The 16,543-nt window shown below is 47.6% G+C and overlaps 1 protein-coding gene across 1 annotated transcript in view; it reads left to right on the top strand.

The window, feature by feature from the left end:
- The window catches only part of GLE1 (GLE1 RNA export mediator), a 50,123-nt gene that overhangs the window by 15,073 nt on the left and 18,507 nt on the right, over positions 1-16,543 (top strand). The window contains exons 4-7 of the mRNA XM_069748064.1: positions 9,437-9,585; positions 9,666-9,726; positions 10,297-10,545; positions 10,727-10,958. Of these exons, the coding sequence (XP_069604165.1) occupies positions 9,437-9,585; positions 9,666-9,726; positions 10,297-10,545; positions 10,727-10,958 (691 nt within the window). The remainder of the gene's footprint in view (positions 1-9,436; positions 9,586-9,665; positions 9,727-10,296; positions 10,546-10,726; positions 10,959-16,543) is intronic.

Raw genomic sequence — 16,543 nt, 5'->3', positions numbered from 1 at the left:
TCAGTTCTACCCAAATGAATACGATCAATCTGTAATGTCAGGTACAGTCATTAATGAATGCCTCTGGTAAACAATGTAGAGGGCGCTACTGCCCCAGCTCATTTGATTGTGGGGTGCTCGCCCTATACCCACTGTGATGAGGGAGCAGCCGCCATCTTGGATACGGGCATACTAATAGAGATTGGCGTGACTCCATTTTGTCTCCTGGTCACAGGTCTGCAGAGATGAGCACTCCTGGCCCCCACCTTTTCTCATGAATAAAGTTCCTTTTAACATGGTAATGGAATTAAGCTCAGTGTAGCAGGCAGAAGGTAATTCAAAGCTCAATGGGGAAGCCACACCAGCAAGGGACAAGGAGGTGCCTGGGGGCTCAATTAAAGCACGCATGTCAAGTGGCCACAGGATACACGTCTATTGTGGCCTTCCAGTCGAACCGTCTCCAACATGAAATCATGAATTATAGACGCATTGTCCGAGGTACAGGCTCATAAAAAATATCCCCCTTGCCCTAAAGAAATTGCGCATCTGACAGTGCAACTCCCGGGTCCGTGGGAGTCCTGGAACCTGAGATATGGAGACCAGCCTCCCACAGCGACCGAATGGGTCCGGGTTTGGTCCCTGGGCGGCCGGCAGGACAAACCTCGTGCGCTGGTACCGCCTGTGTGCTGATCCGATCATCCTGAGAGAAGTTATCCAATTTATTAGATATTGGATGCAGATCTTGCAGGGAAGCAGAGGGGTGGAGATTCTTAGACCGCACAGGTACAGGGGGGAGGGACACAGCAGGGTTAAGAGCTGGGACCCTTGGAGAGTGGGTCAGAACAGAGGAAGATGACTAAGGAACTAAGGGAGAGGCTATGCCAGCCAGAGGGGAGCAAGCACACGCTTTCTGGGGGCTGCCCGGCAACTAAGTCTTGGAACTGCGGAACGCTTCCACAAGCGACCTTCAACCTGGTAAATTGACCTCCAGCTTTATACCTTTAAGCCTTGTATTATTATTGTTATATTTTACTCTGACTGTAACTCTTGATATATTTTGACTGTATATTTCTTGTAATTACCTAGTGCGCCCTTAAGGCAATTAAATCATTAATTTTGGGCTGATCCTTTTACTCTGATTGCGAATCTTAGAATACCCAGCGTGGGTAACAGGGCAGTCTCACTGGCGGTCGTTTGCTCCAGGTGCAGTTCCCTTATTGACCTGAGAGACGAAGGGGGCGCCGGAGAGCTGTGCCTGTGTAGTGACGTCACGGATTGGTGACGTGGGAGGAACTGGGTTTCCTTCACACCCACCAATTCTAAGTTTAGGTTAAAGAACTGTGGAAAATGATTTACAGAACCTTGATCCACTGGTCCCGTTGATGATCCATGATTCGTCTGTGGTGGTCATTGGTTTGGTCTGATAAGAGTGATGTTATTGTTCCCACACATGCATGACGTTGTATTGGGCTTACTAATCAGAAAGGCCTGGGGATGCCGACAGGTTTGCAGGACTCTGACTTGGAAGTCACGGACCATTGATGTGACTGTCGGACAAGGGTCCTATCAATGTTTTTGCTCAATTTTGGTATCAATATCCCAGTAAGTCACGTTAACCTTTGTCATTGACAGGCAATTTTTATCTGTTATCTTCATTGGAGGACACAAACCTGGAGGCAGACACAATAACATCCTAAATGAAAATTGGCTACTCCCCTGCAGACTATACCTCGCCTGCTAGCATCAGGCCTCCTCAGTTTTTTGCAGTATCAGTTGGAGGCACCAGAGGTGTGAGTCTCAGACCCGTTTTATGCCTTTTTAGGTTAGGAGTTATCCGTCTCTTGCTTTCTATTTTGCAAATAGAATACTTGGAGGGTAACGGGGTGTAATTGTGCAGTCTGTTTTACCCACGTAGTGAGGGAGAGTACATTATGTACCTTGATGCCGTCGGCGATCAGTTACTGGGGCGCTGGTCCTTCAGCCAGGTGTCTCCTGCCTGTCTGCTCACCATAGCGCGTGCATGTTGCATCGAGCGGAGACGTAAAATATGAAGAGGTTCTTCAGGTCATAGGAGTATGTAACTGCTGCCCCCTTCTTGCGTGGGGTGTGTTCTCTGAGATCAGCATGTGTGAGGTCACCCTATACGCATTGTGTTATGAGAGCCTGATGCCTCCACCGGCACGGTGTGCAGATAGCACATTGCCTATTAGAGCTCTGCTCCGCCCCAGTGTCGCTGTGCATCATGCATGCGGTGACCAGCCAATCAGTGGAGCTTTTGTTGAGAGCTTATTGTGGCAGCCAGCGGTCGCGTCAGCAGCCAGTGTGCGTGGCTTCCTCTGGGAACAGTCGGTGGTAGTAATCGACCAATCATTTGCAGGCAAGCCATGCGACAGGACCCACCCTCCAGCCAATCAGTGTGGTTCCTGTTCAATCCAATCATGCTGCTCTACATCTGGCATCCCAGGCTTCCCCCCCCCCCCCTCTCCCTTCCCCCCTTCTTTCCGGTTCTTAGGCGACGATGCCATTTTGGAGGCTTTATTTAAACTGGAGGTTGGGTACCACGTCCTTCTCCCTCCCCAGGTTGCGGGGCACCTGCAGTGATGGGTGTTTAGACTTTCACTGGGCCGGATAGGCTGTTTCTGTTTGGCTGGCGCGTCTGGCACCTCAGCTGTTTTCCATCACTGTTCACTAGCACCTCATCTCTCTCTACCGCCTTCTCCTGTCTGTCTCTCATAATGTCAGTCTAGAGAAGACCGTGCACACTCGTCTGCTCAGCCTGCCCTTGTTACCTTTTTATGCGTGTGTGGCCTTTAACAGCAAGTTTTCTACCTGCCGTTTTGTAGCCTATTGAGCCATCTGTACTCCTCGTCCACTTCCCTTGCTGATATCTGCACTAGGGACCTCCATGACTAGTGAGGAAAATAGCCCCCCCCCCCCCCCCCCCCGGTGTGAGCCTGGGCTTTAGCTGTCAAATGGTAGCTGAACTACCTAGGGTGCTAAGGACGCCTAGCAGCCATGGGGCAGCTCTTCATCCAGGTGACCTTCTATCTCCCGGAGACAGCATATGTGATCTTTCTCCCCTTCTCAGGAGGCACATTCCCTAAAACGGTAAGGCTAGGTTCACACTGCGTTAATGGCGTCCGTTAGACGGACTACGTTACACCGCGGCATAACACGGTGTAACGTGGTCCGGTAACGCCGCCATTAACTCCAATGTCGGACGCATCGCTAGCGCACACCCACAATGGGCGTGCGCTAGTGATGTACCGTCATTGAGTGACGGACCCGAGACGCGGGCTGCAGCGTTTCCGGGTCCATCACTGCTAGCGCAGATAGAGCTAGCAGATGCTCTATCTGCGCCAGCGCGGTGCCAATACCGGCACTTGGGTTAATAGCATCCCGTTCACGTATGTGTTTAACGGGCTGCTATTAACGCAATGTGAACCCAGCTTAAGACCCAAGTTCCAGCTCGGAGTCTAGTCTGGACCCCTATCAGGTGAGGATGGAATTAGCCGAGATAACGGATCTGATCGCGCAGGCAGATATGTGTTCAGCATCTCTGGATGCCACCAAGTGTTGGGTTCAGGCTGCTAAGGCTACTTTCTCACATCAGGTTTTCAGTGTCAGGCTAAATCTGGCGAATGTTGGAAAAACTGGATCTGGCGCAGATTGTGAAAAACTGATGCGACGGATCCGGCTAGCCTATCTAGATTAGGCTGCTTTCACACATCAGGTTTTTGGTTTCAGGCTAAATCCGGCAAATTGCCAAAAAACGGATCCGGCGTAAATTGTGAAAAACTGATGCACCGGATCCGTTTTTTAGCTGGATCCGGCTCTCTTTACTGCAGAGAGAGAGAGAGACAGAGATATTCCCATGCCAGAAACAAAAACAAAGCTTCTGTGCATGCTCAATGTATAAAAAACGGATTCGGTCGCCGGAAACGTTTTTCGCCGGACACAAAAAACGTTGCAGTAGACTTTTTTTTGTGTCCGCCAAAAAAGCATGAAGGGACGGATCCAGCACAAAACGGATGAAACGCATGTCCTTCAGGCACAATCCGGCGCTAATACAACTCTATGGGAAAAAAACGGATCCGGATTCTGCCTGAAACTGCCGGATTGTGCCGGAAAGAAAAAACCTGATGTGTGAAAGCAACCTTATTGGATAAAAATAAAAATTTGGAGCGTGCTCAGTTTAAAAAACCGGATCAGGTTGCAGAATCCGCCTTTTTCCGGATCCGGCAAACAGCCGGAAGTGCTGGATCCGGCGCTTCAGGCTTTTTTGGCGGAGACAAAGAAACTTTACTGTGGATGTTTTTTTCAAGAAACCGGAAGCGGCAGATTTGCCGGATCCGGCGAAAACCGGACAAAACGCAATGTCATCCGGTGCAGTCCGGCACTAATACAAGTCTATGGGAAAAAAACCTGATCCGGCGGCAACATTCGCCTGATCCGGTTTTTTGAAAATTAGCCGGATTTAGCCTGACACTGAAAACCTGATGTGTGAATGTAGCCTAAGAGTGTGGCTATCCGTTACTTTCTGTTGCTGAAGGCGTGGAGAGCAGATCCTGCCCCTAAAAAGTCCCTTACAAGTCTGCGTTTTCAGCGCTCCCGCCTGTTTGGGGCTATCTTAGACAATATTATTGCTGACACCATGGAAGGCAGGAGCACTCTTCTTCCTCCGGCCAGGGCTAACCGTACATTTCAGAGACGGGGGGGGGGGGGCTCTCCAGTTTTGCACATTTCATCAGTTTCCGACACAGAGGACTAGCTATAGGGTTAGGTCTAAGGCCTTCCAGGGAATAAGGAGAGCTTCTTTCAGGCCTATACCCTCAGGGTGTCCACAGGGTCCAGGAGGTAAGTCCTCAGGTTCTAGAGGCACCAGAGGATTCAATGCATAACTGGTTGCCCCCACACAGGGACTCCTTCCGGGTGGATGGCAGTCTCCTGCTCTTCCAGGAGGCATGACTGGGTGTGATCACCAATGTCTGGGTTAGAGAGGTCATCTCTGAAATATATAAATTTAGGGGGCACCACGGTCTAATAAATAATGGGATCCTAACCCTGACCTATGAAACACATACTACACTTAGAAAAAAGAGCCAGAATAGGCCACACAAATGGGGATCACCAAACGCAGGGATTTGGCCAAAAGTGAACACAGCTTTATTTTAATTAAACTCACAAGACGCTGACATTTAAAAACATTTAAAGGGACCCACTGGTGCCCTGTAAACAGTACATAACAGAGCCCAAAATAAGGCTACAACCTGAGCATGACGCAGAGGAATTGCAAAATACATGTCCTTAGACAACTATATAGACAGCATATCTGTGGTGTAACCAAAATACCGTGCTCTGTATGTGTAACCCCTACAATAAGACCAAAGGTGTATGTTGATACACTCTCTAGGATAGATACAGATATAAATGTTATACCCTGAATGCTCAATAGTTTCTTAACTGTATTAACAAGTGACCCGGCAGCTCTTAATAAGAGATAACCTCTAGCAGCATAACAAAAACATGCAGTATATGGAAAGAATAACCAGATAACTAGGGCAGCTGTTTCATTAACCTTGTGGTTACAATGTCAAAATGCAAAAAGGGGGTATTAACGATGCACAAAGGTTTGTTGACCACGTGGTATACAAAGAACTTTACACCAAATTATCAGTCCACATTGTATTCAAACCCCAATAGGCATGTGGATCACAGAGATAATACCACGATATTCACACATGTCAGTTGTTTAGGCTGAACATGTGCACATTACAACTGCCAGTCTATATGACCAGCCATATACAATACCCTCGGATGGCCAGGTACAATAACCTAATCCTAACAGTCAGGCACAAGAGGAGCGGATGCCCAACGCGTGTCGCCACTTGGCAGTGGCTTCGTCAGGGGTACTAACCGCATGAAGTGCCTGTTGTTAAATATACATTTGCTTAATTCAAATACAAAATGCAGCTGCACTGCTTACCCAGGCCGCGTGGAGTACACAGGGAACCCGGTGCCATAACACAGACGGCAATCTCCAGCGAGCGCGCATGCGCCGGCGTCCATGCACAGGAAATGCATAGCTCGCGCCCAGTCACCAGGTCAGCGCACAAGCAGGGCTACAGCGCCTGCGTTTTGACTTAACTTAGTTGCCAGGTAATGTCCATAAGCATCTGTTGGCGCAAGCGCAAAAGCATATAGACCCGGTGAACGCATAGAGTGCAGTCCTTTAATTTGAAAAGCACCAAAGTGTACACCCATGCTCGATTGCCTTTAAAACCAAATGAATATCTAACCTGTCTAGGGAAACTCGCCTAACAATTACCCATATTTGCAGACATGGTAAAAGCAGTAAACAGAAATTTTGTCTCCTATATACAATATTACACTTTCTATATTCACTCTATCAACAGGTGCATGAATGGAAAGGCTCCATACGAATATATGTATAGATAGCCAACCCCAAATCAGTGTCTCAGATCATCCCTTTAATAAGGCAGAGTTTCAAATACTTTTTTAAATGTCAGCGTCTTGTGAGTTTAATTAAAATAAAGCTGTGTTCACTTTTGGTCAAATCCTTGCGTTTGGTGATCCCCATTTGCATTGCCTATTCTGTCTTTTTTTTTTTTTTTATAAGAGGTCATCTCTGGTTACAGAATTGAATTTTTTTACCCTTCCTCGGGATCCCTTTTTTTTTTTTTTCAAGATCTCGTGCCCCAAGGCCCGCCAGCATGAGAGCCAATTTTGATCAGGTGATATTTTCTCTGCTTTGGCAGAGGTAATTGAGGGGTTCCTCCTACAGAATGTTTCTACTCAAACCTATTCATCATTCCCAAGAAGGACAGCTTGGCTTGGTGCGACCCATTCTAGATCTAAGGCGACTGAACAAGTGGATTTGGTGGTGCCACTTTAAGATGGAGTCCCTCAGTTCGGTCATTGCTTCCTTGGAGCCTGAAGAATTTCTGTCCACAAAAAAACATTTAAGATGCTAACCTGCACATTCCTATATCCCCGGATCATTAACGGTTCCTTCGCTTTGCGGTCATCCAGGATCATTTTCAATTTGTGACCCTCCCCTTTAGTTTGGCCACAGCACCCAGAGTCTTCTCAAAGGTCTTAGTACCAGTTATGGCACTGCTTCATACCACTGAGGTGCTGGTGATCCTTTACTTAGGCAATATTCTCATCATGGTGACTTCCTATGTGCAGAATATGGAAAGCTTTCACATCGTCCTGGAGTCCCTAGCTCATTGCAGATGGTTTGTCAACATGACGAAGTCTTCTCTGGTTCCAGTGCAGCGATTACGTTTCTTGGAAATATTCTAAACGATTCAAGCATCGGTGTTCCTCCTGGAGGAGAAGAAAGCAGCTGTGCAGTCCATCATTCAGACGACCTGGGAAGCATTCCTTGCTGTTCTGCATGAGGGTCCTGGGCAAGGTTGTGGCATTGTTCGAGGCAGTCCCGTTTGCACAGTTTAATGTAAGACCCCATACAGAGCGCCATTCTGTATTGTTCGTGGAATCACTGGTTCACCTTCCACTTCACGGCTGTCAGTCTCTTTCACCCCAATCAGTGGCTGGTCCTGACAATGAACACCAGTCTCCATGCATGGGGTGGCAGTCCATTGCAACTTGTCCTTTCATGGAGCGTGACACAGCAGAGTGTGGCTTCTCCCAATCATCGTATTGGTGCTCAGGGCCGTCCGCCTACCGTTGTGGCATAGTCAGCACCTACTCTCAGGGTTACCAGTTTGGATTCAGTCAGACAATGCCACTGCAATGGCCTACATCAATCGTCAGGGTGGAACACGAAGCATGGCTGCCATGTTAGAGGTCTCAAAGTCTGGATCAGGACTGTCATTGTTGAGACTTAAGAAGCAAAGGTCTGCGCCCATTCTCTCGGGGTTAAAGGGGTTGTCCGGTCCAAATCAATAAGTGTGCAGTCACTTTGTGTGACTGCAGACTTATTAATTGTGTATGGGAACAGAGTATGCATTAAGCATACTCCCGGCCAGACCAAGTCTAGTGGGCGCCACTTCGCTCCACACAAGTGAATGCTGACTTATCGATTTGGACCGGACAACCCTTTTTAAGGCGCACTTTATGCAGGTGGTAGGAGCCTCCTGGGCAGTTTGTCACCAGGCATCGGTCCTTTAACTCGTCAGGCAGCTAGTTGGTCATCGGTGCATACCTTTTTGATATTTTACAGGGTCGACACATTTGCTTCGGCAGACGCAATCTTGGCGGGAGGATACTGCAGGCAGCAGTTTGAGGAAGAGTGGAAAACGCCTGTAGTAACAATATAATTAATTTTCATTCCCACCCCAGGGACAGCTTTGAAACATCCCATAGTTTTCGGTCTCCCTAATGAAGGGTCTGAGAAATTAAGATTTTTGGTACTTTTGGATATTTTGGTGAAATCTTTCTCCTAATTTTTATTGGGGGACACAGCGCCCACCCTTGGTTGCCCAGCTGAGTCTGCAGTTACGCTGTTTTTCACTTGGGATGTAATTGGATTGTTTTCCATTCATACTTGTAATCGTTTTTGCTTCTCCTGCTTTCTCACGAAACTGAGGAGGCCTGATGCCAGCTGGCGAGGTATAGTCTGCTGGGGAGGAGATAGTGGCAGCAGACTAAAGGTACCTTCACACTCAGCGACGCTGCAGCGATACCGACAACTATGTCGATCGCTGCAGCGTCACTGTTTGGTCGCTGGAGAGCTTTCACACAGACAGCTCTCCGGCGACCAACGATGCCGGTAACCAGGGTAAACATCGGGTTACTAAGCGCAGGGCTGCGCTTAGTAACCCGATGTTTACCCTGGTTACCATCGTAAAAGTAAAAAAACCAAACACTACATACTTACCTTCCGCTGTCTGTCCCCGGCGCTGTGCTTTCCTGCACTGACTGTGAGCACAGCGGCCGGAAAGCAGAGCGGTGACGTCACCGCTGTGCTCTGCTTTCCGGCTGGCCGGAGCTCACAGCCAGTGCAGAGAAGCACAGCGCCGGGGACAGACAGCGGAAGGTAAGTATGTAGTGTTTTTTTTTTTTTTTTTTTTACTTTTACGCTGGTAACCAGGGTAAACATCGGGTTACTAAGCGCGGCCCTGCGCTTAGTAACCCGATGTTTACCCTGGTTACCAGTGAAGACATCGCTGAATCGGCATCGCCGATTCAGCGATGTCTGCAGGGAGTCCAGTGACGAAATAAAGTTCTGGACTTTCTGCAGCGACCAACGATGTCACAGCAGGATCCTGATCGCTGCTGCGTGTCAAACTGGACGATATCGCTAGCCAGGACGCTGCAACGTCACGGATCGCTAGCGATATCGTTCAGTGTGAAGGTACCTTAACCCACAGTTGTTTGTGTCCCCCAATGAAGACAGCGAGAAGGATTATACGGTGAGTACCAAAAATCTTAATTTTATATCCTAATTTCTGCCTTTGTTTTTAAGGAGGAAATGCAGTCTCGTATTGACATGTGGGAGCAGTTTAGCAAATCTTTAGCTGAAAAGTCCGTTGAGCAGCTGAAGCGCTTTCAGGAGATGATGGAGTTGAAACTGAGACAGGAGAAGAATCAACTGCTGGAAGAACTGAAGAAGGGGTGAGGGAGTGCACCGCCGGCATGGTCTCATATGGGGTCAGGGGGTCGATAACTAATGTGGTTTTTTTTTTTTTGTAAAGCTCTAAGGAGGCCTTGGGACAGCAAGAAAAGTTAAAGGAGGAACATCGTCATAGAGCAAAGGTTAGTGCCAAGTGACAAACTGTCTCTGAGTTTTTAGCACACTGTTAATGGGGAAAGTGAATTTAAAAGCCCCAGAACTGCTGTGAATGCTGTAAAGTACAGATCCAAATGGAAAGTCATGATAAATCCCAAGCACATTGGCTGCACCTTTGTTCGATTTTCTAATGGTGCCCATAATTGTTTTTGTCTCTCACTAGTACATGTCCCCTTTTTGTGGTCAGTCGGGCTGTGACCTATCGGATCCCCACCAATCTTGAGAATGAGCGGCGCTGTTGTGCTGGTTTAGTGGTTTGTTCCCTTCTGGCTTATTCAGCCCCATTTGATGCACCACTGTGCAGGGAAAAACATAGGTAAGGATGCAACACTACACCAGCGCAGCGGCCCCTTAATCCTCAGGGGTCCCATAAAGTGAGTACCCATTTAAGATTCATGACCTAGTCAGAAGATATGTGGATATTCCTTTTCTTGCTGTCATGCCCCTCTAACTAGAGCTCACTGGACTATAGAGCACCATCACACAATCTCTCCATTTGTCTCCGGTCTGCAACTTCTTCTCTTCGTTCCTTTTAGCTCCTGACTTTGAAGCTCCGTGAAGCCGAACAGCAACGCCAGCAGGAAATGGAGCGGATCCGACAGGAGGAAGGTCACCAGAGGATGCGGCGCCTGTGGTTTTTACAGCAAGAGGTGCTGCAGCTCGTCCAGAAAATTCAGGTCGATTACAAGCAGCAGGAAGCTTTGCGCGTCGACCTCTCTTCTTACGGCCATCGGGGGAACCAGATATGCGGGATTTTATCCTCTGTCGTTCGCTGTAGTAGTGAGGTAATATGGATTCTCATTCATATTAATATATGCTGAAATATCACCCCTCATAATAAAGACTCCATGATGCTGTGACACCCCATGAGCCGTATGCTCCAAGTCAGGGGTCTAGGGGAATGATCAATGTCAAATCTTTACGTACAACCATAACGATTCTAATCTGGGCCTTTCTCCACCATAGAGAGGTTTCCCCACTCAGGAAGATGTTAGTGTTGGTGAACAGTCCCTGCAGGAGATGCAGATGTTGGCCAGCACCATAGAAAAGGAATTGGCTGCAGCAGAAGAGAGAAAGAAGGCAGAAGAAGAAGCTGCCAAAGAGAAGCAGAAACAGGCAGAACTGCTATGGCAGCAGCAACAGGCAGCGCCGCAGACCCCAGCGCCAGCACAGGACCACAGGCAAACTAAGCAAGAAGGTAAGTGCTGCTTAGAGGGGTCTTTCCCAGCAATCTCCTGGTGTCCTGTGGTCTACTTGCTGCTCAATCGCAGACCTGCATGTCAGGATTTTGTAAAGTTGAAAGTTCTCTAACTTTTTTGCTTGTGAATCTTTCACTGTTCTTGCATTCTGTCAGTGAATAGAAATCACCCAAATGTGCAAAAAACCCAATTCATAACTATTAGGTCATCACAAGATATTTAATAACTATCTATGAATATCTAAGTGATGACCAATCGTTAGGATTTGGAAGTATATGTATGAGGATGCCCAGCCGTTTCATTTTTTGTACAGTTATTTGCTTACTCATATAGCACCCATCTATAGAACAGAATATACATATCTATCATAATATTCTATAGATTGGTGCTATATGAGTAAGCCAATAACTGTACAAAAAACGAGGGAAAAGAGTATTCAAAATGTGATAAGCACACAAATTCATATTAATCAAAAAGATATATTTTTATTCAGACATATCAACAATTAAAAACCTCAAAATTACCCATAACCTGGACTGCCGCAAGAATATCTAAGTGATGAAATAAATACCTCTATTGTTGGTAAAATATTTGAAGGGTTTCTGAGGGATGTTATTCTGGATTATCTCAATGAGAATAACTGTTTAACTCCATATCAGCATGGGTTTATGAGAAATCGCTCCTGTCAAACCAATCTAATCAGTTTTTATGAAGAGGTAAGCTATAGGCTGGACCACGGTGAGTCATTGGACGTGGTATATCTTGATTTTTCCAAAGCGTTTGATACCGTGCCGCACAAGAGGTTGGTACACAAAATGAGAATGCTTGGTCTGGGGGAAAATGTGTGTAAATGGGTTAGTAACTGGCTTAGTGATAGAAAGCAGAGGGTGGTTATAAATGGTATAGTCTCTAACTGGGTCGCTGTGACCAGTGGGGTACCGCAGGGGTCAGTATTGGGACCTGTTCTCTTCAACATATTCATTAATGATCTGGTAGAAGGTTTACACAGTAAAATATCGATATTTGCAGATGATACAAAACTATGTAAAGCAGTTAATACAAGAGAAGATAGTATTCTGCTACAGATGGATCTGGATAAGTTGGAAACTTGGGCTGAAAGGTGGCAGATGAGGTTTAACAATGATAAATGTAAGGTTATACACATGGGAAGAGGGAATCAATATCACCATTACACACTGAACGGGAAACCACTGGGTAAATCTGACAGGGAGAAGGACTTGGGGATCCTAGTTAATGATAAACTTACCTGGAGCAGCCAGTGCCAGGCAGCAGCTGCCAAGGCAAACAGGATCATGGGGTGCATTAAAAGAGGTCTGGATACACATGATGAGAGCATTATACTGCCTCTGTACAAATCCCTAGTTAGACCGCACATGGAGTACTGTGTCCAGTTTTGGGCACCGGTGCTCAGGAAGGATATAATGGAACTAGAGAGAGTACAAAGGAGGGCAACAAAATTAATAAAGGGGATGGGAGAACTACAATACCCAGATAGATTAGCGAAATTAGGATTATTTAGTCTAGAAAAAAGACGACTGAGGGGCGATCTAATAACCATGTATAAGTATATAAGGGGACAATACAAATATCTCGCTGAGGATCTGTTTATGCCAAGGAAGGTGACGGGCACAAGGGGGCATTCTTTGCGTCTGGAGGAGAGAAGGTTTTTCCACCAACATAGAAGAGGATTCTTTACTGTTAGGGCAGTGAGAATCTGGAATTGCTTGCCTGAGGAGGTGGTGATGGCGAACTCAGTCGAGGGGTTCAAGAGAGGCCTGGATGTCTTCCTGGAGCAGAACAATATTGTATCATACAATTATTAGGTTCTGTAGAAGGACGTAGATCTGGGTATTTATTATGATGGAATATAGGCTGAACTGGATGGACAAATGTCTTTTTTCGGCCTTACTAACTATGTTACTATGTTACTATGTTACTATATCAAGTTTCTGGAAATGACAAAATACTATGTAGAAATATATATATATATATATATATATATATATATATATATATATATATATATATATATAGTGACCACACATTGTGTACATTTTTTTATTTTTATTATTGGGATAGAGAATATATATATAGGGATTTTTGTGTACTCACCGTAATATCCTTTTCTCCTTCGCCTCATTGGGGGACACAGACCGTGGGTGTATGCTGCTGCCACCAGGAGGCTGACACTAAGTGATACAAAGAAAAAGTTAGCTCCTCCCCTGCAGTATACACCCTCCTGCTGGCTCCCAGCTAACCAGTTCTTGCTTAGTGTCCGTAGGAGGCACACGGACGGGTCTGCTATTCAGACCCAAAGAACTCTTTTTTACCGTTTTTTACTTTTTACTACGGTCGAATGGGGCGACGGATTCTTTCATGTTCCGATCTCCTCGAACCATCAACAGGCGAGCACGGGAGTTTTACCTCTCCGTATCCTCTCCTGCGACGTGGGAAGCCACTGCCTGAGCTGATTTTAGGGGCGACGGGCCCCTTCAAGGGCACCGATCTCCCCCCTCCCTTATCAGACGAGCACTGGAGTTTCACCTTCAGTATCCTCTTCTGCAGCCAGGCCTATTGCTGGACATTCAGCCCTGTCCACCAGGTTTTACCCTCGGCTGTACAGAGGCACCTTCCAGCGTGGCGTCCGAGCAGCCCCCACTGCATCACCACTGAAAAAGCGGATGATGGAAGGAGGCAGACGGTTCCTCTCCACCCCTCTTCTGCAGGGATGGTGGATGGAGGCTCCCCAACCCTGCACCGTCCTATCTACCCGGGCACAGCTCCTACCTGCAGCATCTGCCACCCCCTCCATATTGGGGTAAGTGCTTCGTGAGATTTGGGTTTTCCGGCGGTCAGAGGAGGGCTCCATAGCGACTGGGTCCCCACAGAGCTTCGCGGCACTTTTCCCCTCAGTCTGCGGGTGCGCGCCGGCCGAAGCCATAAATTTAGTCCCCGGCTTCGGCCCTGTTTAGGCCGCATCCCGTGAAGCCCCGCCCTCGGCTTGCTCCCTTCTAGCGGCTCCGCCCCCCTATTCAGGCGCTTCTCGTTCCAGACGAGATCTCGGCGGCCATCTTCTTCCTCCTCCATTGCGGTCACTATTTCTTCTGGAGGGGGCTGCGGCCGGCGGTTTTTCAGCGCTGAAGTCAGCGCTTTTCCAGACGGGGGACTCAGAACCTGAGTAAGGTGAATCGCCCCAATATCCTCCCCCCCTTCCCGGCACGCATCCCGGCAGCATTAAGGGACTAGCTTTCCCTGTTTTTTATATACTTAAGGCTGCAATCTCTGGTGCTCCTGCACACTACAGAATGTATAGTACAGTGTGCAGGCTTGCAAACAGAGAGCTGTGAGTTCCCAGCAATGAAGCTCTCATGACTCATTCCCTGGTGACTCTTTCCCTGGTGACTCATTCCCTGGTATTTAATACTCTGCCCGGTAATCGCTGGGCCCATAGGTGCTTCCCCAGCTTTCCATGCCTTTTTATTAAACCCAGGACCAGCATTCCCTGGTCTTAAGGGTCCCCTAGTTTTAAAAGGGTCACATCCCCAGCATTCTCTGCTCTGCCAGAAGCCGGTCTCCTTTTCCTTAGTACTTAATCAGGCCAGTATGTCCTGGTCTTAAAGGCACAGGGCCAGTAGGCACTGGTCTTAAAGGCACATGACCAGCATCCCTGGTCTTAAAGGAGCATGACCAGCATTCTTGTTCTTAAAGGCACATTACCAGCTTTGCTGGTCTTTAAGGCACTTGTTCCAACATTCCTTTCATGACCAGTATTCCTGGTCTTAAAGGCACGTGACCAGCATGCCCTGGTCTTATAGACTCGTGACCAGTATCCCCTGGTCTTAAAGACACGTGTCCAGTATACCCTGGTCTTAAAGGCACATGACCAGTATGCCCTTGTCTTAGAGGCACGTGACCAGTATCCCCTGGTCTTAAACGCTATAACCAGTATGCCCTGGTCTTAAAGGCACGTGACCAGTATCCCCTGGTCTTAAACGCAATAACCAGTATGCCCTGGTCTTAAAGGCACGTGACCAGTATCCCCTGGTCTTAAACGCAATAACCAGTATGCCCTGGTCTTAAAGGCACATGACTAGTACGTCCTGGTTTTTCAAGGCCATGACCAGTATGCCCTGGTCTTAAAGGCACGTGACCAGTATCCCCTGGTCTTAAACGCAATAACCAGTATGCCCTGGTCTTAAAGGCACATGACTAGTACGTCCTGGTTTTTCAAGGCACATGACCAGTATGCCCTGGTCTTACAGGCTCATGTCCAGTATGCCCTGGCTTTTAAAGGCACACGACCAGTATGCCCTGGACTTAAAGGCTCAGGACCAGTATGCCCTGGTCTTAAACACAAATGACCAGCATACCCTGTTTTTAAGGGCACATGACCATTATCTCCTGGTTTTCAGCATGCCCTGCTTTTAAAGGCACATGAACAGTATGTCATCTTACAAAAGGCACAAGACCAGTATTCCCTGGTCTTAAAGGCTCATGGCCAGTAACCCCTAGCCTTAAAGGCGCATGAACAGTATTTACTGGTCTTAAGGGCACATCATCTATCCTAAGCTGGTCACCCTAACTGAGCTCTGGAGCACTCACATGCTCCCTCTCCTACAATGGGAGCCGTCGGCTAGCAGGGGCCGCAAGTATTCTAGAAAAACGTACAGGTTCTAGAAAATCTCCATCAACATTTGACGGTGATGCACTGGAAGACCTCTAAGTAGGATACCATACCTGGTCGGAATTTTATGGGCGACGGGTCCCTTAAAGGGCTCAGATTTCCCCCCACACCTTCAACAGACGAGCACACGGAGTGTCGCCTCCATGTATCTTCTTCTGCATCCAGGTCTATCGCCACAACCTGCCCTGTCCACTCGGAAACCTCAATTCTGGGGATGTGGCGTCCACATTTGTGGCGTCCCAACAAGGAGGTTTTCCCCCCTTTGTATCAGATGCAAGAAAGTAGACAATTCCTCTCCACTTCCCTGTTAAGAAGATGGTGGATCGAGGTTTTTTCCTTATTTTCTTCTCTGCACGACGATGGCAGAGACCTGCTGGTTACAGTCCCGCATTCTGTCACTTGGCAGACTCGCCGGGCAGAATTTCTTGCGGTATTCCTACCAGTATCCTGGCCGGTGTATCATCAATTAAGATTCCACAGACGGTCGGATAGCAAATCTAGTCGTTCCGTCTTGTGGTTTCGGGTTCAGCGCTCTACCCTTCCTTAGCCGCCACATGGGTTGCTTGACCAAAGGGAGAGAATGAAAGTCTCCGGGTCCCAGACCTTATCTACTTCGTTCCACAGTATAGCTGGCCAATCAAATCTTCTGAGCGGGAGACTAGCAAGGGATCGTATCTCTTCTTCAGGCTCAACCAGCAGTGGAAGCATTGGCCAGGACAGTCTAGATCTAAGGGATCTTGGTTTCAAAATGGAGGGAATGAAAAGTATCTCCATTCCTGGACCCCAAACTTCTAACAACCTTTGACAGGGCCCTTTCTTTTTTCGGATGGAGTTCCTCCGCTCAGCCACTACTTCAACAGAGAAACGTGGTTGTTTTCT

The sequence above is a fragment of the Ranitomeya imitator genome, chromosome 2 (assembly GCF_032444005.1).
Source record: "Ranitomeya imitator isolate aRanImi1 chromosome 2, aRanImi1.pri, whole genome shotgun sequence".
NCBI lineage: Eukaryota > Metazoa > Chordata > Amphibia > Anura > Dendrobatidae > Ranitomeya > Ranitomeya imitator.
Note: the sequence above shows the minus strand (reverse complement) of the source record. Positions and strands in the feature narration are given on the sequence as shown.